The following is a 24,138-nucleotide window of genomic DNA, read 5'->3' as shown; positions in this document are numbered from 1 at the left end:
GGACGTCTACTTCAATAACAAATGTTGGTTTGGTCCAAAATAATCCATCGTTATATCCGAATAGCGGCGTTTTGTTCGATGCGTTCCAGACACTATCCGAAATAGTAAAGAAGTGTCGCGGCGCTTGGCGCAATTCCCGACAATAAAATTCAAAGTATTCCATTGCCGTACGTCGAAGCATGTCAACCGCTGTTTAAAATCAATTTTTACGTCATTTTTCGTAGAAAAGCGATAATATTCCGACAGGGAATCTCCTTTTCGGCAAACAGAGGAAAAAATCCCAAAGGCGGGGCGGTCGGGGTCACGCGCATAAGCTAGTGTCTCTTGATGGGCCACTTGAGAAAGGCGATAATGTGTTTCAGCCTGGGGCTGGAATGACGACATTCTCTTTTTTCCCGGGCTCTGAGAGCCTATGGACGACGTGGGAAGTGTCACGTTAGAGCAGAGATCCTTAGTAAATGATAGAGATGGCAAAGAAGTTCCAGAAATGGTCAGACAGGCCACTTCCTGTAAAGGAATCTCTCAGGTTTTGACCTGCCATTTGAGTTCTGTTATACTCACAGACACCATTCAAACAGTTTTAGAAAATTTAGGGTGTTTTCTATCCATATGTAATAAGTATATGCATATTCTAGTTACTGAGTAGGAGTGGTAACCAGATTAAATCGGGTATGTTTTTTATCCAGCCGTGTCAATGCTGCCCCCTAGCCCTAACAGGTTAACTGCCTTGTTCAGGGGCAGAACGACAGATTTTTACCTTGTCAGCTCGGGGATTCAATCTTGCAACCTTACGGTTAACTAGTCCAACGCTCTAACCACCTGCTTTACATTTCACTCCACGAGGAGCCTGCCTGTTACACGAATGCAGTAAGAAGCCAAGGTAAGTTGCTAGCTAGCATTAAACTCATCTTATAAAAAACAATCAATCAATCATAATCACTTGTTAACTACACATGGTTGATGATATTACTAGTTTATCTAGCCTGTCCTGCGTTGCATATAATCGCTTAGGTACACGTTGCTCCAACGTGTACCTAACCATAAACATGAATGCCTTTCTTAAAATCAATACACAAGTATGTATTTTTAAACCTGCATATTTAATTAATACTGCCTGCTAACATGAATTTCTTTTAACTAGGGAAAATGTGTCACTTCTCTTGCAACAGAGTCAGGGTATATGCAGCAGTTTGGGCCGCCTAGCTCGTTGCGAACTGTGTGAAGACTATTTCTTCCTAACAAAGACAGCCGACTTCGCCAAACGAGGGATGATTTAACAAAAGCGCATTTACGAAAAAAAGCACAATCGTTGCACGAATGTACCTAACCATAAACATCAATGCCTTTCTTAAAATCAATACACAGAAGTATATATTTTTAAACCTGCATATTTAGCTAAAAGAAATCCAGGTTAGCAGGCAATATTAACCAGGTGAAATTGTGTCACTCCTCTTGCGTTCATTGCACGCAGAGTCAGGGTATATGCAACAGTTTGGGCCGCCTGGCTCGTTGCGAACTAATTTGCCAGAATTTTACGTAATTATGACATAACATTGAAGGTTGTGCAATGTAACAGGAATATTTAAACTTATGGATGCCACCCGTTAGATAAAATACAGAACGGTTCCGTATTTCACTGAAAGAATAAATGTGATAGTTTCCGGATTTGACCATATTAATGACCTGAGGCTCGTATTTCTGTGTGTTATTATGTTATAATTAAGTCTATGATTTGATAGAGCAGTCTGACTGAGCGATGGTAGGCACCAGCACGCTCGTAAGCATTCATTCAAACAGCACTTTCGTGCGTTTCGCCAGCAGCTCTTCGCAATGCTTCAAGCATTGCGCTGTTTATGACTTCAAGCCTATCAACTCCCGAGAATAGGCTGGTGTAACCGATGTGAAATGGCTAGCTAGTTAGCGGGGTGCGCGCTAATAGCGTTTCAAACGTCACTCGCTCTGAGTCTTGGAGTAGTTGTTCCCCTTGCTCTGCATGGGTAACGCTGCTTCGAGGGTGGCTGTTGTCGATGTGTTCCTGGTTCGAGCCCAGGTAGGAGCGAGGAGAGGGACGGAAGCTATACTGTTACACTGGCAATACTAAAGTGCCTATAAGAACATCCAATAGTCAAAGGTATATGAAATACAAATCGTATAGAGAGAAATAGTCCTATAATTCCTATAATAACTACAACCTAAAACTTCTTACCTGGGAATATTGAAGACTCATGTTAAAAGGAACTACCAGCTTTCTTATGTTCTCATGTTCTGAGCAAGGAACTTAAACGTTAAACATGGCACATATTGCACTTTTACTTTCTTCTCCAACACTTTGTTTTTGCATTATTTAAACCAAATTGAACATGTTTCATTATTTATTTGAGGCTAAATTGATTTTATTGATGTATTATATTAAGTTAAAATAAGTGTTCATAAAGTATTGTTGTAATTGTCATTATTACAAATAAATTAAAAAAAAATCGCCCGATTAATCGGTATCGGCTTTTTTTTTTTTTGGTCCCCCAATAAATCGGTATCGGCGTTGAAAAATCATAATCGGTCGACCTCTAACATACATACATACTAGACAATTCTGTGCTTACAACTTATTGGCAACAGTTTGGGGAAGGCCCTTTCCTGTTTCAGCATGACAATGCCTCTGTGCACAAAGCGAGGTCCATACAGAAATGGTTTGTCGAGATCGGTGTGGAAGAACTTGACTGGACTGCAGAGCCCTGACCTCAACCCCATCAAACAACTTTGGGATGAATTGGAACCCTGACTGCGAGCAAGGCCTAATTGCCAAACATCAGTGCCTGACCTCACTAATGCTCTTGTTGCTGACTGGAAGCAAGTTCCCGCAGCAATGTTCCAACATCTAGTGGAAAGCCTTCCCAGAAGAGTGGAGGCTGTTATTGCAGCAAAGGGCGGACAACTCCATATTAATGCCCATGATTTTGGAATGATATGCTTGACGAGCAGGTGTCCACATACTTTTGGTCATGTAGTGTATAACATGTCTAGTTCTATAGTCAATATGAATCATCCAGAATTTTGATATTACACTACAGACAACACGTACAATACATTTCCATGTCAGTTTGGAAATCAGTAATCATCTGAAAATAAAAAATGTACATAGTCAGTATAGGGTTCGTCATTGCAAGGGTTCATTTAATGAGACTACTAAAGTATCAAATAATATAATAATGCAATTCAGACATTTTGACCAGGGCCCTTATGGGCCCTTAAAAGTAGTACAGTATATAGGGAGCCATTTGGGACATATGTCTGGTCTTCTGATAGGACACAGACAAAGTGATTGTCTCTAGGATGAGGACTGATTAACTCTGCTCTGCCAACATCCTGATTACACCCATGGATCTGGAGGAACTGTCTCTGTGTGTGTGTGTGTGTGTGTACACAGTACTGAGACATTTCCGTCTTTCTCTTTGGTGGTGTGGTAGTGCAGAGAAAGACAAAGAAGAGAGCGTGAGAGAAAGAGATACTCGTTTTCTTTGTTGGTGTGGTAGTGCAGAGGAAGAAAGTGCAAAAGAGAGAGATACAGCTCTCTCCATCTCCCTGTGTGGTAGCGCAGAGAAAAAAAGTGAAAGAGGGGATACCTGCACTGGTTGGCTGGTGGAGGGTTGCACCACAGGCAGGCAGGGCCTTCCCCCTCTCCCTCACCCCCTCCTGAATGTGTTATGAGGAGGGCTATCCCAGCCAGCAGCATTATGCCATACTTTCTTCCTCTCTGCAGTCTCCTCTAGCAAGCTAAAAGCTGGCCGATCCATGCATCTGACATCAGTGGTGTATTCAGGAACCTGGAACGTTCAGGCCCCGGTTTCCCGATAGCGAAGGAACTTAGGCTTACGAGTGTTTTAATGATACATCTGTCCTGCAATGCGGAAGATTTAAACTGTGTTTCCCAAAACACCACACAGAGAGATTTGCTAAGTGTGTGTTGAGGAATACATCGATATTGATAAGATCGATACTGATAGGATTGAAAGAAAGCTGATTGCAGCGCAGCCTTTCTCCATTCAAATCTTACCTTAACAGAACTATTCCTCAATAATGACAACGGATCAGCTCCTACAGAGATATTATCACCTATGGCTGCAAATATTGAGACCCTATAATAATGCATAAAATTAAGATCTGGCACATCATTGCGCACCTGTCAGTCTCCACAAAAGTTACAGACTTTTATAAAAATAGAAGAAAAAAAAATAATATATATATATATATATATATAGAAAAAATAGAAAATAGAAAAAATAGCAAAATTTTTATGAACATGAATGAACATGAAATTGATTTTAATATTAATATGAAGCCTATACTGTAGGTAAGCTATTTATCTTTTAATGCAGTCATCTCGGTTTTTATTTGGAGCATATTTTTGTCCTTTGCTTGTTTGTAACAATTGCAAAGACATTGGCAACTTTGTATATGTAGTCAACTTCGTTGTGAAGTTATCGGCGCTCACAGAGAGACAGATAAACATATTGATTCTATGTTTAGCGGTAATGCACATAAAGTGAAGCAGTAGGGAAAAAAACGAATCTAACGACGAACTTAGCTGTTCTACGAGTGGTCTGAGGAAGTCGGTAAATAAAGTGTTTTCATGTGCAACTTTAGTAAGGATGATTTTGGGAAAGAGCTCAGAGATTTAGCGATGCTCCTATGAAGGTTCTAACGATTAACTTAGCCTTAAAGCTAGGAGGGATCCAGCTTTTGTCAAATTAAAGTCAGGTAGGATAACTTACGCAGCAGGATAATAACGTAGCAGGTTAGGAGAATTAAGTTAAAGTTAGAAAAGGGATACGGTTAGCAAAATAATATATATATATATATATATATAACAATTATGACGTACAATTGGCAAAAGCTGGATCCGTCTAGTCATGACCTTAAGATGCTTTTGGGAAACCGGGCCCTGAATGTTACATATAGAAATAGAATGAATAGAGATGACACAATTCCCGATTTCTATCTGACAGACAATCATTTGCGCTCTACACAATTAATTTCCATATGAACGTTCCGTTTCGTCATCCTCCGTCACTCTCCTAACCCATCAGCCTACATGCATCATAATTGGCTATAACTAATAGGCTGGCCTTTATAGGCCAAATGCATTAGTCATAACAAAAGAAGAGTGCATTATGGCAGTGTTTCCCAACCTCTGTGCCTGAGTACCCCCAAGAGCACAATTGTAAACCCAGACAAAAACACCTGATTCAACTTGTCAAGGTATGCTTGTCCAGGGCCACAACAAAAATATGTAGCCTACTGTTGGGTGTACTTGATGACTGGAGTTGGGGAACTGCATTGGGGGACAGATAGGCAAGGCTTCTTACAGGAGAGAGAGCGTTAGCATCCAGTAGGCTATATTAGTTGTATCACATGGACCTACATTTAAGAATCAGCAAGGGAGTTTGTTGTTATTCAACATCGGTCAGATTACATATAGTTTTACAAATGGCTTGCATATGACATAATTTAAGGCAGTCAGGCCTATAGTAGACATTTATTATTTTGCAATGGACTGTTAGATCTAGGGCAGAACACTATCTGACCATTTGTCTGCCTATAACAGTAGGCTATTTACTCAAGTCTGTGTAACTGTTTAGGTGAAAGATTGAAGGTTTAGACGGTCGTAATGGTAATAATAAGATCCTATAATTTGGACACAGCTGCGTCTGGTAGCTATGGGAGATAACTTGTCTAGCTACCTATCCATCCACATCGCTCCGGCCAACTAGCAGTCGATAGAGCAACGGAATTAAATGCAGGGTCGTCAGGCAAGGAGAGGACAGTATCCGTGTGGGTGTTGGTCTTAAAACCAAACAATTCTCAACTTGGTCCTCGCATATCAGAAGGAGCAAGTTAGCAATACATTCTCCTGAAATATCAAAATGATCAAATAAGCACCACTCTACTGCAAGCCCTTCTGGAAGGCATAAATAAGAAAATAGGGTTATAGCAGTAGTGGCAAATTGTAGCTAGAAATCAAGGTTGCAGTGGTAGTCTATTGTTTGGTGGGATAATTTGTTATTCTGTTGCCAATTGTGGAAAGAGCAGATACTAGCTAATAACCACATCTTGCAAGACTTCCTTCGCGCGTGGTATCCCACAGCAGTGCACGCGACGGGTCAAACAATGCTCCCAACTGACGGCGAGGCATAGGCTAACTCCGTTGGTAATGGATCATGTCTCGTATATGCACCCTGCTTTGAGCACAACACAAGCCGCGGCAGCAGCTCGCATGACTAGCCTACTGTATTTTCCTTCCAACTACGGTTCCCGTCTCCCATCACCTCAACCACAGTCACTCGTATTGCACGGATTCCAAAAGCGCCATCTGCAGCGAGGTCCCTAATGCAAATGAGGCGGTGTTGTTTTACTGTTACCTGAACAGAGCTCCTCTCCCTTGGGCGACGTGTTCTCTCTGTTCCTCCGGGGATCCAGCGGGTCGGGTATGGCAGTCCCAGCCGGGGCTGCTGTGATTCCTCCTCGGTCCTGCCTGAGCGACGAACCCCCCTCTGATCCGCTTGCAATCTCGCGCTCCCCTATGGAAAGCCAAAAGGTTCAAATCGTTTTACTTGGAACATGTCAACACTTGTCATTATCATGTTTCACTTGCTTTTTTCAAGTGTCAAATGTAGATTTTTTTTTTCACTTGTTCAGTGTGCGTTTACAGGTGATTTGAACACTCGTAATGATCATATTCACGTGCTTTATTCAAGTGTCAAATGTAATTTTTACACGTGTTCCTAACACCTGTCCAGTGGCATTTACAAGTGGCATTTAGGCATTTTTTGTATTAATCATGGGTGACTAATAAGCCCAAGCAGTAAGCTAGGCCATTATATATGTTATAAAATATTGAAAATGTATAAATAAAAAGAAACGTCCCTTTTTCAGGACCCTGTCATTCAAAGATAAGTCATAAAAATCCAAATAACTTCACAGATCTTCATTGTAAAGGGCTTAAACATTGTTTCCCATGCTTGCTCAGTGAACCATAAACAATTCATGAACATGCACATGTGGAACTGTCGTTAAGACACTAACAGCTTACAGACGGCAGGCAATTAATGTCACAGTTATGAAAACGTAGGACACTAAAGAGGCATTTCTACTGATTCTGAAAAACACCAAAAGATAGATGCCCAGGGTCCCTGCTCATCTGTGTGAACGTGCCTTAGGCACGCTGCAAGGAGACATGAGGACTGCAGATGTGGCCAGGGCAAGAAATTGCAATGTCCGTACTGTGAGAAGCCTAAGACAGCTCTACAGGGAGACAGGACGGGCAGCTGTTCGTCCTCGCAGTGACAGCAGCTGTTCATCCTCGCAGTGGCAGACCACGTGTAACAACACCTGCACAGGATCGGTACATCCGAACATCACACCTGCGGGACAGGTACAGGATGGCAACAACAACTGCCAGAGTTACACCAGGAATGCACAATTCCTCCATCAGTGCTCAGACTGTCTGCAATAGGCTGAGAGAGGCTGGTCTGAGGGCTTGTAGGCCTGTTGTAAGGCAGGTCCTCACCAGACATCACTGGCAAAACCCACCGTTGCTGGACCAGACAGGACTGGCAAAAAGTGCTCTTCACTGACGAGTCACAGTTTTGTCTCACCAGGGGTGATCGTCGGATTTGCGTTTATTGTCGAAGGCATGAGCATTACACCGAGGCCTGTACTCTGGAGCGGGATCGATTTGGAGGTGGAGGGTCTGTCATGGTCTGGGGCGGTGTGTCACGGCATCATTGGACTGAGCTTGTTGTCATTGCAGGCAATCTCAACGCTGTGCGTTACAGGGAAGACATCCTCCTCCCTCATGTGGTACCCTTCCTGCAGGCTCATCCTGACATGACCCTCCAGCATGACAATGCCACCAGCCATACTGCTCGTTCTGTGCATGATTTCCTGCAAGGCAGGAATGTCAGTGTTCTGCCATGGCCAACGAAGAGCCTGGATCTCAATCCCATTGAGCACATCTGGGACCTGTAGGATCGGAGGGTGAGGGCTAGGGCCATTCCCAACCAGAAATGTCCGGGAACTTGCAGGTGCCTTGGTGGAAGAGTGGGGTAACATCTCACAGCAAGAACTGGCAAATCTGGTGCAGTCCATGAGGAGGAGATGCACTGCAGTACTTAATGCAGTTGGTGGCCACACCAGATACTGACTGTCACTTTTGATTTTGACCCCCGCTTTGTTCAAGGACACATTATTCTATTTCTGTTAGTCACATGTTTGTGAAACTTGTTCAGTTTATGTTTCACTTGTTGAACCTTGTTATGCTCATACACATATTTATACATGTTAAGTTTGCTGATAATAAACGCAGTTTACAGTGAGAGGACGTTTCTTTTTTTGCTGAGGTTATTAAAAAAATCCCTACATTGGGGAAAATAGTAGTGTGTACACTTTGTCACTGGTGTAAAATTCCAAATGCTCTTTGATGTACAAAACTGTGTACGCGACCAATACACTTTTATTTGATTTGATCACTATTTGAAGCCCTCATTGCCACAACAATTGAAGTGTAATTTAAATGTAGAACTGACATAAAATTGCTTTTTTATATACAGTCAGCCACCTTGCATACGTCATTCACAAATGTAAAAAAAAAAGTAATAGCAATTTATAATATCCCAATCCAAATAATGTTGAACATATCAATACAGTAGATATTAATATCAAAAACACTAATGGCTAAGCAAAGGGATCTAGGAAAGGTAGAGGAGCTAGAATAGAAAAGGAGGAAAGGAAAGGGAGATGGCAAAGAAAATAAAGAAAGGGAGCTAGGATATGAGGGAAATAAATGATGAAAGGGAACCGGGAAAGGAGAAAAGGAAAGGAAACACAGAAACAATAGGAAAGGAAACGAGGAAAGGAAGCTAGGAAAAGTAGTAGTAGAGGAAAGGGAGTAAAGAACAAAATGGAACTGAACAGCATAGGCAGTAAACTGTTTCTGTTACGAAACGTTTTGTCTGTCACAAAACGTTTTGCAATAGAATTTGTGTAATGAATACACCTCTGATTGTACCCATCTATTTCCTGGGGCACTTTCAGTAGGGAAATATTGCCAATAGAAATGTTATAAATAGAGCTGACATGATTTGTTATTCTACAGTCAGTGAGGCTTGTTTGTTCCACACAATACATTTATATCTAAAGGTTCCAAAAAGTGTCAGGATAAGGTAAGGAAAATGGATTTCAAGGCAAAGCAATTCATAATGACAGACTATTGCTGAATCTGATACAGAATATGGTCGTGACTGGATACCACAGTTTCACTCTAAAAGTGTTGGCTTGTGTGAACTGCCCATTTGTGTTTCCCAGTTGAGGCTGCTTCCCAACTTCAGACAAACCCCAGGTCAGGACATACTGCATGGTGACTATTCGTGCATTTCCCTGTGAAAAAAAGCAACACAGAAAACACAGAAAGTTTAGAATAATTTCACTGTTAAATGGATCAGGCCTGTGCTGACAAGCATCTGAAATAAGATAATCTTGCATCATGCTTGGACTGCCTTGGATATAAGTGCAAGTGGAAACCGTCTTGGCCACGTACATAGGCTTACGGTATGTGTCCTTCAGATAGAAGGCCTGTCTAAGAGTAGAGCAAAGCAACTACTGCTCTGTTTTAGTTGTTATGGGCAGCCTAGCTGTGTAGAGAAAAGTGATTTTTGTCCAAGACCTTTGAAATGTTTTAATCATAAATGTAATGTAATTTATGATTTCAAATAAAGTCCTGGCATGAAATGTAATCTTCAATGAAATGTTTGCATGCGTGTGTGGTTTAAGTGAGGGATCAACAGCATGGCCACTTTTGGTGGGTTGTATTGCAGAAATCTCACAATGAAAGCAGTGTGTGTTCCCTCCGATACAGTATGTCAGAGGTTGGCAATCCTGGTCCTGGAGTACTGCAGGCACCTTATGTTTTTGATTTAAATGACCTTGGAAGACCAGGTGTGTTGAATTAAGGCAATAACTGAATTGATCAATTAGCTCAGTAGCTCAGGGTTGGGGTACAAAAATGGGGATAGGGAAAAGAGAAAGAAGGGTTAGGGGAAAGACTGGCGAGCAGAGGCAAGTAAGCCAAACCATTTATACAGAGACGTGGCAAAATAATGTATGGCATGTTGTGATGCCTTGAGGAAGCTTCGGTCTTACTTTTACATTCAACAATGTCTATGTGTTTATACATATACATGAAAGGCTTGTCGTGGTATTCATATAATTACCTGAAACTTGTCTGTCCAACAAGATCCCACACCTGGATCTTCAGGTTCTTGCAAGTCACAGTCTCCACGTTAAAGCCGATTGCTGTACAACACAATAACAGAGATTAAATACCTTGAGCTATAAGCACATGTGAAGAAAGAAGAAAGGAATGCCCTTTAACCATCCACTGTATTTATGACATGTGAAAAGACCATTTATTATAGTGGAGCACACAACAACATAACGATCTATTCTCCCTGTATGCACCTGGAACTTTCCAAGTAGAAATAAATGAAAAACAAAAGCGTAACGTACTGGGAATTAAATAGATAAAGTCAGTTTCAGTAACATTGTCACGCCCTGACCATAGTAAGAGGTTATTTTCTATGGTAGAGTAGGTCAGGGCGTGACAGGGGGTGTTTTGTGTTTTTCTATGTTTTCTATTTCTATGTTTTAGTTCTAGTTTTTCTATTTCTATGTTGTTTTTTGGGGGGGGGGGTTGATCTCCAATTGGAGGCAGCTGGTCCTCGTTGCCTCTGATTGGAGATCATATTTAAGTAGGGGTTTTTCTTCCTGGGTTTGGTGGGTGATTATCTTTTGAGGAGTGTTGGTTTCTTTCTGCATCACGGTTTGTTGTTTTTGTAAATTCAGTTATTTTGTGTATTGCAAAAGTTTCACTGATTTAATAAAATGTGGAACTACAACCACGCTGCACTTTGGTCTGATCCTTTCGACAGCCGTGACAAACATAACGATGACGCCATACATTTCTATCACAAATTGTTGGGCTGACAGTTGGCATGAAATGGCAAATAACTTGTCAGAAAGGGGTGAAATCTTTACTATGAAATTAGTAAACAATCTTGGTACAACATCCTCTTGGCTAGTCAGTACAAAAGAAAGATAGCCAGCTAGCTAGACAACATACAATAGAATGGTAAGAGAAGCTAGTTAGCACAACATGCTAGCGGACTTTCAGAAGAGAAAAACACATTCATAAATGCTATACAGTACTAGTTGTAAACTGCGATGGAATGTATAAAATCATTTAAAATCTGGAAAGAAAATAGCATACTTACAGATAGGTAACGTTAGCGAATGAGCTCCATCGATGTTTTTCGATCTTAAGCTTGCTTGAAGGAATCAATCAGTGGGCTTCTATATTTATATATACTGTATATAAAACAATTATATTTTTCTAAATATAAAGGATTTACAAAAAGCTCTATGGCTTTTGGAAAAGAGAAAATCAACCATATAATTGTCCTTTAACATTTCAACAGGGAAATTCCTACTTTGAAAAGCAACTTCACAGAAGACACGCGTTTCCTACACTTGGAAATGCAAACAACAGGTGAAAAAAATCTAGGGTAAAAATGCTCACAACGTGTGAAATTAAGACGTGCTTTATTCACCTGTTCATGCAAAAAGGACATGCGGAAGAATTACGTTTAAAAATGTACACCAATCGGTTAGAAAGCTTGAATGTTGTACTTTCAGACGCATGAAATTGTGCTACCGCAAACGTTTTGAACGTCTATGTAGTAACTGGCACAATTTCATGCGTCTGAAAGTACCACTTTGCAGCCCCCCCCTCGTCAATTTCCGGGAGTTTGACTTTGTTTGATATCCGGCCGGTCACGGTGAATTGCTTACTCGGGGAGGGAGGAAGATGTTGCTAAATATGGGTCAAATTGTTTAAATTTGTAAATTACATTTACAGAATGTAAACAATACAGCAAGGCGAAATTAAAATGAGTGTTTCCACATAGCATTACAACTACAAAGCTGACGCTCACTAGCTATCTTATTTTCATTGAAATAGCATGGCTGGTTAGCTAGCTAGCAGTAGAGTCTTCTGTCTTGCCTGTAACTAATGGTTGTTACTTTGTGGAATGTAGCAATAGGTCTTTGTACTTGTCATTTGGTTGGGACTAACATTAGTTTGGAAAGTAATTGTTTACTTTGTGTATATTTGTTGTGTAATTGTTGGCTTTGCTAGTTAGCAAGCTGAGATGTATTTGCTCAAGTTGGCTAGCTAGTAGCTCATGTTTTAGGAGAACAGGCTAGCTCCCTGTAGAATCTAGACAATAGAGAATGGGGAATAAGATCTGATGTGCAGCTGCTCCTATCTGGCTATTGAAGTGCCCAGACGAGGTGAGAGCAAACGGCTACAGAGATAAAAAGATAAGATCTCTATCTTGAGTAGCTAGATTTCAAGGTTGAATCAATGTGATACATTATTTTATTGGCTTGCTAAATGAGCTGCTTTTCCTGAAAATGTATATCTGATAAAGTTGTTAGTTCTAGTTGTTGTTGTTCTTATGCAATGTCCAGGAAATGTTACAGCCACAAAATCATAATCAAGTACTCAAGCACCTGCAGACTAGCAAGGAGGAACGCTTATAGAAAAATAACTACTAGCTATTTATATCCGATAGACATTTTATGCGCTTGCTAAATGAGCTGCTTTTCCTAAACATGTCTGATAAAACTACACTCTTAGAAAAAAAGATGCTGACCCTAAAAGGGTTGTTCGGCTGTCCCCAGAGGATAACTTTTTGAAGAACCCTTGTTGGTTCCAGGTAGAACCTTTTTTTGTTCCAAGTAGAACCATTTTGGGTTCCATGTAGAACCCTTGCCACAGATGGTTCTACATGGAACCCAAAATGGTTCTACCTGAAACCAAAAAGGGTTATACTATGGGAACAGCCGAAGAACGCTTTTGGAATCTTTTTTTCTAAGAGTGTATCTAGTGGTTGTTCTAATGCAATGTCTGCTAAAATTATGTATGTTTTGTACTGTTACTTTTTACATTCTGAAACCGTGTCATTAGTTTTGGACTAGACTATGATATGGAAATGTCTACTGTAAATACTAAAATTTTTAAAAGGTTGAATGAAATTAGCACCGTTTCTAAAAGTTTGTTGCTACTGTCTGGTGAGGAAGTGGGCAATATGGAATACATCAGAGGAGAAAGGGATAATTAATGTCAGGGAATAAGCAGGTAAATGTACAGCCTATCAATGACAAAAGGAACAGCGCAGAGGTAGCTTTAAGATAAACATTAGATATTTGCATTTTGTGTATTGGTCAGAGGGCTAGCCAGCTATACTCGAAACATTGGATTACCAATTTGAGCGATGACGTCTCACTTTTCTGTACATTTTCATATGGATTAATATACACTGAACATAAATATCAATGCAACATGTAAAGTGTTGGTCTCATGTTTCATTAGCTGAAATAAAAGATCCCAGACATTTTCCATTCACACAAAAAACTTATTTCTCTCAAATGTTGTGCACTCGAGTCCTTCATCCACTTCCCCCTTAACAGTTTATAAATTCCTTTTTAGAAACCATATTTTAATCCCGCCTTTGTGGTTTGGAAAGTATAGTGAGTACTATTGCTTTAATTTATTTATCAAACAGATGTTTTGTTTGGGGAAAGTAGGTACTTTTTTTAATGATATCAATGACAATAGACTTTGATTGTATTGCTCACCTAATACAGAAATGGAACGGATTCTGAATTAACTGAAGAAAAATGCATATTAAATATATTTTTCAATGCCATAAAGGAATAGATATTGGTGTAATAAGACCAACAAAGGCTGAAAATGTGTGATATTGTTAGGAAAATGCTAAAAGACGGCCCAGCAATGTGAGTTATATGTATTTAGCAACAAACCATTTTTTTGCGTCTGCTAAATTACTAAAATGTAAATGTACAGTAATAAAGGTAGAAATATGACAAAACTAATACGGTTAAGATGGGGTTAGGAGATCTTTTACGTATTCTTCTATGAGATAATATCAAATAACTTTTCAGCAATTATCAAAAAACCCTACAAAAACACCATTCATTACCCCATAGGCTGTCAAACAAACCATGGCCGAGTTAGTGCCTACAAAAATATGCCATTACTATATATGTCTATAGCTGGGTCAGGAAACTGGCTGGATGTAGTGGTGCTCCCTGGTGGCCTAAGGCGGGGGGGGTTAGGACCCCTCTGGGGGTTGGCCCCCCTCACTTGGCCCTCTCCCCTTGGGGCAGGGAGCTGCTCCCTGCCCCCATAGAAATGGGGGAGAGGGCAGGAAATTGTGTTCCAGAGAGGGATGGGCCCTATCCAGGGAAGGGGGCCAACACCTGGAGAGGGGGGCCGCAGTTGGATGAAGTGGAAGTGGGGGGGGGTCGACCCCCCCGTCTGGAGGTCAGCTCCTGCTCTCTGGGTCGGCCCCAGCTTTCTCTGGGTGTATTTAGTTGCACCCCCTGGTGACCACGGGCAGTGGTCGGGCCCTCTCCAAGGTCGGCCCCTCCTCCCTGGGTTGGCCCATCCCTCTCTGGCAGTCTCCCATACCCTCTTCCTGGTGCAGAGAGCTGGGCTGATGTAGTGGCTACACCTGGTGGTTGGGGGCAGGAGGAGGCCACCCTCTCTGGGTGTTGGCCCCCCTCTCCCTGGATAGGGCCCATCCCTCTCTGGAACTCTCCCTCAGGGGTTGGCCCCCCATTTTCATCCCTCTCCCCCCTTTCTCTGGTGCAGGGAGCTGGGTGGATCTAGTGGCGCCCCTGGTGGCCGCGGGTAGGAGTTGGCCCCCCCTCCCTGAGTCGGCCCCAGCCCTCTCTCCCCTATTTCCCTGATACAGGGAGCTCGGTGGATGTAGTGGCACCCCCTGGTGGCTGTGGGCGGGGGTCATCCCCCACTCCCTGGGTTGGCCCCATCCCTCTCTGGGCAGGGGTCGGCCCCCCCTTCCTGGGATGGCCTCAGCTTTCTCTGGCCCTCACCCCCGATATCCCTGGGGCAGGGAGCTGTCTGGATGTATTGGCGCCCTCTGGTTGCCATTGGCGGGGGTTGGCCCCACTTTCTGGGGGATGGCCATCCCTGCCCAGGGCCACTGGGGGCGGCACTACATCCACCTAGCTCCCTGCACTAGGGATATTGGTGGAGAAGCCCAGAGAGGGATGGGGCCAACCCAGGGAGAGGGGGGATGACCCCTGCCCACAGCCACCAGGGGGTGCCACTACATCCACCGAGCTCCCTGTATCAGGGAAATAGGGGGGAGACGGCCAGAGAGGGCTGGGGCCGACTCAGGGAGGGGGGGCCAACTCCTGCCCGCGGCCACCAGGGGCGCCACTAGATCCACCCAGCTCCCTCTCCCAGAGGCGGGGGTTGGCCCCCTACCCCCTCCCCTGGTGGCCATAGGGGGGGGGGTAAGCACCCTCCCTGGGAAAGCCTCAGTCTTCTCTGGCCCTCTCCCTATATCACTGGGGAAGGGAGCTGGCTGTATTTGCGCCCTCTGGTGGCCTTCAGGGCGTCAGCCCACCCAGTAACTAGAGCGAGTCTCTAAACAGAGTCTCTGGGTTAGAGCGTTAACATCACCTGTAAATGCACACTGGACAGCTGTAATGAACATGTGTAAAATTTGACCATAACGATCGTTCAAATCACCTGTAAATGCACACAGGACAGGTGAAAAAAATCACATGTACAAATGACATTTGACACTTGAAAAAAACCAAGTGAAAATTATCATTACAAGCGTTCCAATCACCTGTAAATGCACACTGGACAAGTGGAAAATGCACATGTAAAGAAAATGACATTTGACACTTGAAAAAAAATGCTAATCACAAGTGTTGCATGTTTCTGGGTAAGACGATTTGAACCTTTTGGCTTTCCATATGTCCCTCTCCAAGTGCACGCCAGGGAGGAGCCTACAAAGAGCTGCGGACTGAGCATGTGCGGTGTCGGTGTTGACACCAAACGCACACTTAAAAATGCTCCAAGTACAAATCTTATTAAGCGGGCTAATTTTGTGATGGTCTGCTGAGACTTTAAAAACATTATGCGCGAAATGTCTTCATTAGGCTATTAATGTTGTCTGATATATGTAAGGGATGATTATTGGTAAGAAATCACATCGCTGAATTGAAAAATTGTTGGCTGCACTCTGCCCCACTCGTGTGGTCAAGATGTGCAAAAGATAAGAATACTGTGTAAGAAGATTAACCCACGGACTGGAATAAACCTATAGCGCAAGGGACCAGGATTGCGTCCCAATTAGCACTACTGTCTCCCGAAGAGTATACTTGTTCTCTTTCCTTCATGGACTTGGAAGGAAATTACTGCTATATGGAAACTCTCTGTCTAGCCCATGCCAACACCAATTAAATGCGTCTACATTTGTGGGGAGTAGTGAATGAGAGCAAACTTCTGGAGGAAAGAGAGATTATAAAGGACGCATCCCGACCATAGGCTTACTGGTCTAGTTAGGCTATAAACCATATTGCACACACGGGATTCGAAGTGGGTATTGCAGCAGGGAGTTTTTCAGTTCCCAAAGCATGGTTCATGAGTTAACAATAACTTTCTAAAATCTTTTCAAAAAGGACTCCATTTGCCAAATTCCTAAATAAATAAACTTGAAATGAGCATGGCACAATTTATTTGATTTGTTCACCCACCAGGCCATACTCAACATCAGCATTCTTTACAAACCAGCTGTAACCGCGAGAGATTCAGCACCACTTAAGAGGACAGCGACGGAATCAGAATTCCGAAGTTTAGTGCCACCTAGCAATGGACATATGCTAGAACATGTACTTACTTGCACCTTTTTCCTGCTTTGGGAAGTAGCCCAGGGTGGAATGACAACGTTGATTTTGACGTTCATATTTTTTTTAATAAGGTGCTGTTTATTTCATCTCATGAACATATTTCTGTACACTCCTTTAGCTCTGTACTGTAGTAGTTACCATCAGAACCATGTATAGAGAAGGTTATATACAGTATTTGGACATTGACATGTTTTGGATCTGTACTCCAGCATTTGAAATGATACAATGACTATGAGGTTAAAGTGCAGACTGTCAGCTTTAATTTGAGGGTAATTTCATCCATATTGGGTAAACCGCTCAGAAATTACAGCACTTTTTGTACATAGTCACCACATTTAAGAGAACCAAAAGTATTTGGACAAATATTTGTGCCTCTCTCAATCATTATTTACGATTCATTCATGATTATCCGCATCCACGTTAAAATGTAGAAGTGTTTAGAAACATTCACAACAAAAGTGACTCCAAAAGGACACAATGCATGGAAATTATGTCTTTCTATTGGGCACAATATAATCTGAAACACAACCAAAACAAACTGCAATTGCATCCAACAAGTTTGTAGTCACTGCGTGCTAAATATGGGACCAAATACTGTACTTTGACTACTTTAATGTATTTTCTAAATGGTTCACCCGATATGAACATACACTCAAATTAAAGCACAGTATGCACTTTAAGATCAGTCAAAACAGAAAATGTGTGTCAGTCTGTCTCTTGTGAAAACAGTGAACAATCTGTGAACATTTATGAATTATAATATATACTGTGGAGCCAGTTTCCCCACCCCAGATTAAACCTAGTTCTGGAATAAAGTGCACTTTCAATGAAGATTCTCCATTGATAATATTTAAAAAAAATCTAGGACTAATGTTAGTCTGGGTCCGGGAAAGTCCAGGAACGACATCACGTCTTAACGCAGTGTTCACATGCTAGTCGGAACTAAGAAACTCAGACATTTCCGACTTGCTGATTTGTTGAACGGAGCACATGTACAATTACAACCAGCAAGTCGTATGATTCAGAGTTTCCTAGTTCCGACTAGCACCTGAATGCGGCATTAATGCTTTGTTCGTCACCACAAAAAAAAACATGGCCGACAGCTTAGCTCAGACAGTTGCCAGAGGACACAGCTTGTTCTGTTGAAGAGGTCCGGCGACTAGTGTTGGCCAGGCACAAAACTTGGACTGTACCGTTCTTCCTTCCATGTCGTTAGAGAGACCTAGCAACCATCGTCACTACAATAGTGGTGGGGTGTCCATGGATGGTGTCGAGGAGGTGGTGCAGTGTGCGTGGTGGTTGGTTGACAGTAAGGCGAACGCCACATTAACATTGACAAACCCTCACAACCACATCCCGTCTACAGACAAGGAAATGCCTCCTAGATAAAAACGATGACTGACACTCGGTGGGTATGGACTCCTGCTGAGAAGCTCAAACTCATTTCTTTCTTACCCTTTCATTTTCCCCACACAAACTCCTCCTTTTATACATTTCTGTAACTCTGTCCTAAATCAAGTCTTTATTTCCCCACATGAATAGATAAACAAATTATCAAAGGTCAGCTTGAAAATATTCTTGTCTGTCAGGGTTGAACCCGCACAATACAAAGATGTTATTTTTTTCTAAGACGGTCAGGCCTGGAAATATTTTATTGTCCACCAGGCCTGAAGAACCACCGTTATACGTCATCATCACCGTTAGACGTCATCACCACCGTTACGCCATGTAGATGAAAGTGTTGAGATCCGTCTCGTCCCGCTTGATGTACTTGTGCTCAATGAGCCACTCCATCTGCTCCTTGATCATCTTCTTCTGAGGTAGGAACATGTTTTTGAGGATCTCGACCAGCTCTGTCTGCAGCTGGGCGTTGGTGATCCGCTTGCGCATCTTCATGATCTGGATGATGGCCTCCTGGAAAGGGAGAGACCAGGAGAAGAGAGAGAGGGTGAATCTCAATTGGACTGTATTTCCTTGATACCTTGCATCGTCCATCCTTGCCGCTTTCTCAAAATGCATTGGAGAAGAGCCAAGGGGAGAAACCGCAGATCTTCTGCCTCAATGTGCTTTGAGAAAGAGACGAGGATGTGAGAAATCAAAAAATCTTATTTGCAATGACCTTTCAATGGGAAGCCCTTATACAGTACCTGTGTTCTCAATATCCTGAGCTGGACGATTCCCTCGTTCTCCTCCTCCCTCATTCGTTCTGTGGTGAGCTGAAGCCGGCCAATTAGGTTAATCTTCCCCCTTTTTTGGACCTTGGAGTTTTTTCTGGACACACATACACAAAATTTAGAGGTGGTACTAGTGGGTCATTTTTGTGCCACATACTAAACTCAGCAAAAAAATAAACATCCTCTGTCAACTGTGTTGATTTTCAGCAAACTTAACATATGTAAATATTTGTATGAACATAACAAGGTTTAACCACTGAGACATAAACTGAACAAGTTCCACAGACATGTGACTAACAGAAATGGAATAATGTGTCCCTGAACAAAGGGGGGGGGTCAAAAGTAAGTCAGTATCTGGTGTGGCCACCAGCTGCATTAAGTACTGCAGTGCATCTCCTCCTCATGGACTGCACCAGATTTGCCAGTTCTTGCTGTGAGATGTTACCCCACTCTTCCACCAAGGCACCTGCAAGTTCCCGGACATTTCTGGGGGGATGGCCCTAGCCCTCCGATCCAACAGGTCCTAGACGTGCTCAATGGGATTGAGATCCAGGCTCTTCGCTGGCCATGGCAGAACACTGACATTCCTGCCTTGCAGGAAATCACGTACAGAACGAGCAGTATGGCTGGTGGCATTGTCATGCTGGAGGGTCATGTCAGGATGAGCCTGCAAGAAGGGTACCACATGAGGGAGTAGGATGTCTTCCCTGTAACGCACAGCGTTGAGATTGCCTCCAATGACAACAAGCTCAGTCCGATGATGCTGTGACACACCGCCCCAGACCATGACGGACTCTCCACCTCCAAATCGATCCCACTCCAGAGTACAGGCCTCGATGTAACGCTCATTCCTTCGACGATAAACACAAATCCGACCATCACCCCATGTGAGACAAAACTGCAACTGATCAGTGAAGAGCACTTTTTGCCAGTCCTGTCTGGTCCAGCGATGGTGGGTTTGCGCCCATAGGCGACGTTGTTGCCAGTGATGTCTGGTGAGGACCTGCCTTACAACAGGCCTACAAGCCCTCAGTCCAGCCTCTCTCAGCCTATTGCGGACAGTCTGAGCACTGATGGAGGGATTGTGCGTTCTTGGTGTAACTCGGGCAGTTGTTGTTGCCATCCTGTACCTGTACCTGTGATGTTTGGATGTACCAATCCTGTGCAGGTGTTGTTACACGTGGTCTGCCACTGCGAGGACGATCAGCTGTCCATCCTGTAGCGCTGTCTTAGGCGTCTCACAGTACGGACATAGCAATTTATTGCCCGGGTCTCATCTGCAGTCCTCATGCCTCCTTGCAGCATGCCTAAGGCACGTTCACGCAGATGAGCAGGGACCCTGGGCATCTTTCTTTTGGTGTCTTTCCGAGTCAGTAGAAAGGCCTCTTTAGTGTCCTAAGTTTTCATAACTGTGACCTTAATTGCCTGCCATCTGTAAGCGTCTTAACGACCGTTTTACAGGTGCATGTTCATTCATTGTTTATGGTTCATTGAACAAGCATGGGAAACAGTGTTTAAACCCTTTACAATGATCTGTGAAGTTATTTGGATTTTTACAAATTATCTTTGAAAGACAGGGTTCTGAAAAAGGGACATTCTTTTTTTGCTGAGTTTAGATACAGGACAACCTCCAAGTTTAGAAATTCAACCTGTAAGATATAGTGCATTCAGGAAGTATTCACACTCCTTGACTTTTCCACATTGTTGTGTAACAGAATTTCAAAATGATTAAAATTTTATTTTGTGTCACTGGCCTACACATAATACCCAGTAATGTCAAAGTGGAATTATGTTTTTAGAAAAATGTCTTGAGTCAATTAGTATTCATATTGTTATGGCAAGCCTAAACTTCAGGAGTAAAAATGTGCTTAACATGTCACATAATAAGTTGCATTGTGCGATTTTTCAATGACTACTTCATCTCTGTACCACACACATACAATTATCTGTTAAGTCCCTTAGTCGAGCAGTGAATTTCAAACAGATTCAACCACAAAGACCAGGGAGGTTTTCCAATGCCTCGCAAAGGGCACCTATTGGTAGATGGGTAAAAATAAAAAAGCAGACATTGAATATTCCTTTGAGCATGGTGAAGTTATTAAATCCCACTTTGGATGGTGTATCAATACACCTAGTCACTAGAATGATACAGGCATCCTTCCTAACTCAGCTGCCAGAAAGGAAGGAAACCGCTCAGTGATTTCACAATGACAACACACACACACACACACACACACACACACACAGTGCTTTATAAAGGGTGGCATAAGAAACGCTTAATAAAAGGCCTTATAAATAATTTGGTAGATACTACTGCACTGTTGGAGCTAGGAAAACAAGCATTCCCCTACACCCGCAATAACATATGCTAAATATGTGACCAATAAAATTTGATGAGGCCAATGGTGACTTTAATGAGTGTGATAGAAAACCGAGGATGGATCAAGAACATTGTAGTTAATGCACAATATTAACCTAAATCAAGAGTGAAAAGGAAGTCTATAGAATACAAATATTCCAAAACATGCATCCTGTTTCCAATAAGTCACTGAAGTAAAACTGTAAAGAATATTAATATTTTCAAGCATGGTGGTGGCTGCATCATGTTATGGGCAGGCTTGTCATCGGCAAGGACTAAGGAGTTTTTTAGGATTAAAAGAAACGGAATAGAGCTAAGCACAGGCAAAATCCTAGAAGAAAACCTGGTTGTCGGCTTTCCAAAAGACACTCAGACAAATTCACCCTTCAGCAGGACAATAACCTAAACCACAAGGCCAAATCTACACTGGAGTTGCTTACCAAGACGATATTGAATGCGCCTGAGTTGCCTAGTTACAGTTTTGACTTAAAAAACGTCTGGAAAGTCTATGGCAAGTATTGAAAATGGCTGTCTAGCAATGATCAACAACCAAATTGACAGAGCTTGAAGCATTTAGAAAAACAATAATGTGCAAATACTGTACAATAAAGGTGTGCAAAGCTCTTAGACTAACCCAAAAAGACTCACAGCTGTAGTCGCTGCCAAAGATGATTCTAAAATTTGACTCAGGGGTGTGAATACTGTGGCGGATGAATCAGAATTAGTTGGGTAACATAGATAATTAAGATGTTTTATTAGCATAATATGCTTATGTGAGATACTTGTCATTAGGATGGGGTGCCCTTTGGACTCTGGTGTTGACATTTGTACTTTTCCCTTAGCTAGGGCTCAGTCACTTGGGGCCCAGAAAGGGGAGAAGTCAGAATGAAACATTGTCTTCATATGTGAATGTGTCTTTACCTATTCTTAAACCATGTGAAGAGTTCTATACCGTACCAGGGAGAGATGGTTCCAGTTTGGGGTAGGAGGACCAGATACTGGTCTATACAATGAACACTGTTGATACAGCAGTTGCTGTCTGCTATGTTTTATAGATATCTTTCAAACAGAACTTAACCTTTGTGAACTGTTCCTAAGATCTGTTGTTCGTCATGTACGTTGAGAGGGGTGGGTCTTGGGTATAAAATATCTTTGTACTTTTGTGTAATCACTTTTTAATGGTTCATTGAAGGTCAAGTGCTTTTGCAAAAGTATCTTAATTATTAAAGATGTAGTTAACTCGGACTGGTGTGTTTGTAACTCTCCTCATTTGGTAATGCAGAAATTAACCACCACAATACTTATGTAAATGAGATATCTGTATTTCATTTGTAATAAATGTACTAACATTTCTAAAAGACATGTTTTAATTTAGTAATTATGGGTTATATTTAATCCATTTTGAATTAAGGATGTAAAAACAAAATATAGAAAAATTCAACAGGTATGAATACCTCCTCAAGGCAATGTAAGTAAAGCTAGCCCAGAGAGCCAACTCTGTGGCGGTGGAGAGCCGGGTTGCAAACCCCAGCTGGTCACACATTAGGGAACACTTACATTAGTGAAAACTCCTGATTGACATAGAAGAGGGTGCCCTCTGCAAAGTCTTTGGGCGAACCCACCACTGGGTCGTAGGACAACACCTGCCGCTTTAGCTTGGGGAATGCTACCAGGGACTGAAGGAAAAGGAGAGAGAGAGGGAGAAGAAAAAGGGAGAAAGAGAGAGTGATAGAAGGAATGAGAAAGAGGAGAGAAGGAAAGGAAAGGAGAAACTAGAGTCTAAACTTAAATGAGTGGATATTTGTTTTGTAGCTGTGAGGAGCATAGAGAAAATGAAGTGCACATTTTAAAGGCTTCATCTATAACCGTATGTCATGCTTTAAAAATGATTCATAAATGTTGCATAACTACCGATTTCAAATGTGACATAACCCACTGTCAAATATGACATAAACCTGTGCTTTATAAAAGGGTGGCATAAGAACCGATTAAAGGCCTTATAAATCATATCAAATTGAGTCTTCACAAAGCCTTTATAACCCTGCCATGTATCTTGGTAGAGCATTGCAATGCCAGGATAGTGGGTTCGATTCCCAGGACAACCTATCCGTATGTATTCACACATTACTGTAAGTTGCGATGGATAAGTGTCTACTAAATTGTATATATTATATTACACTAAAACATTTCTACACTGAACAAAAATAAACATGAAACAATAAGATTTTACTGAGTTATAGTTCATAAGGAAATCAGTCAATTGAAATAAATTCATTTGGCCTTAATCTATGGATTTCACATGTCTGGGAATACAGATATGCATCTGTTGGTCACAGATACCTTAAAATAAAAATAAGTAGTGGATCAGAAAACCATTCAGTATCTGGTGTGACCACCATTTGCCTCATGCAGTGAAACATCTCCTTTGCATGGAGTCGGTCAGGCTGTTGAATGTGGCCTGTGGAATGTTGTCCCACTCCTCTTCAATGACTGTGCGAAGCTGCTGGCTATTGGCGTGAACACGCCGTCGTACATGTTGATCCAGAGCATCCCAAACAAACTCAATGGTGACATGTCTGGTGAGCAATGTTCCTTCTAAGCTGCGCACAGTAGCCCCGAGACTGCCGCGTAGAAATATCAGCCCACAGAGAGAAGCACGAGATTGAACTTCACTCAACTTTCTAGAGCAGTGGTCACCAACAGGTCGATTGAGATCATTCCTAGTCGATCACCAAGCAT

The 24,138-nt window shown here is 42.2% G+C and overlaps 2 protein-coding genes and 1 long non-coding RNA gene across 7 annotated transcripts in view; all 3 read right to left on the bottom strand.

The window, feature by feature from the left end:
- Nucleotides 1-6,606, bottom strand: part of LOC106567584 (calpain-5) — a 62,616-nt gene extending 56,010 nt beyond the window's left edge. The window contains exon 1 of the mRNA XM_014137084.2: nt 6,417-6,606. The gene's annotated coding sequence lies outside the window, so the exon portion shown is untranslated. The remainder of the gene's footprint in view (nt 1-6,416) is intronic.
- A 1,794-nt stretch (nt 6,607-8,400) lies between these two features.
- Nucleotides 8,401-11,490, bottom strand: LOC106567622 (uncharacterized). Of its 2 annotated transcripts, none has more exons than XR_001320114.2 (3): nt 11,321-11,490; nt 10,266-10,347; nt 8,401-9,432 (listed from the first exon to the last, which is right to left on the bottom strand). It is a non-coding gene; the product is annotated as an uncharacterized lncRNA (long non-coding RNA). The 2 variants fall into 2 exon arrangements; XR_001320115.2 differs by having other exon boundaries at nt 11,325-11,490.
- A 5,613-nt stretch (nt 11,491-17,103) lies between these two features.
- The window catches only part of LOC106567583 (cullin-5), a 55,784-nt gene continuing 48,749 nt past the window's right edge, over nt 17,104-24,138 (bottom strand). For all 4 annotated transcript variants that reach the window (XM_014137082.2, XM_014137080.2, XM_014137077.2 and 1 more), the window contains 3 exons: nt 22,957-23,075; nt 19,014-19,137; nt 17,104-18,780 (listed from right to left, as the gene is read on the bottom strand). In XM_014137082.2, coding sequence (XP_013992557.1) covers nt 18,586-18,780; nt 19,014-19,137; nt 22,957-23,075 — 438 coding nt within the window. In that variant the 3' untranslated portion in view covers nt 17,104-18,585. The remainder of the gene's footprint in view (nt 18,781-19,013; nt 19,138-22,956; nt 23,076-24,138) is intronic.

The sequence above is a fragment of the Salmo salar genome, chromosome ssa13, assembly GCF_905237065.1.
Source record: "Salmo salar chromosome ssa13, Ssal_v3.1, whole genome shotgun sequence".
Lineage (NCBI taxonomy): Eukaryota > Metazoa > Chordata > Actinopteri > Salmoniformes > Salmonidae > Salmo > Salmo salar.
The sequence above is the reverse complement of the archived record's forward strand: the minus strand, read 5'-3'. Positions and strand labels throughout refer to the sequence as shown.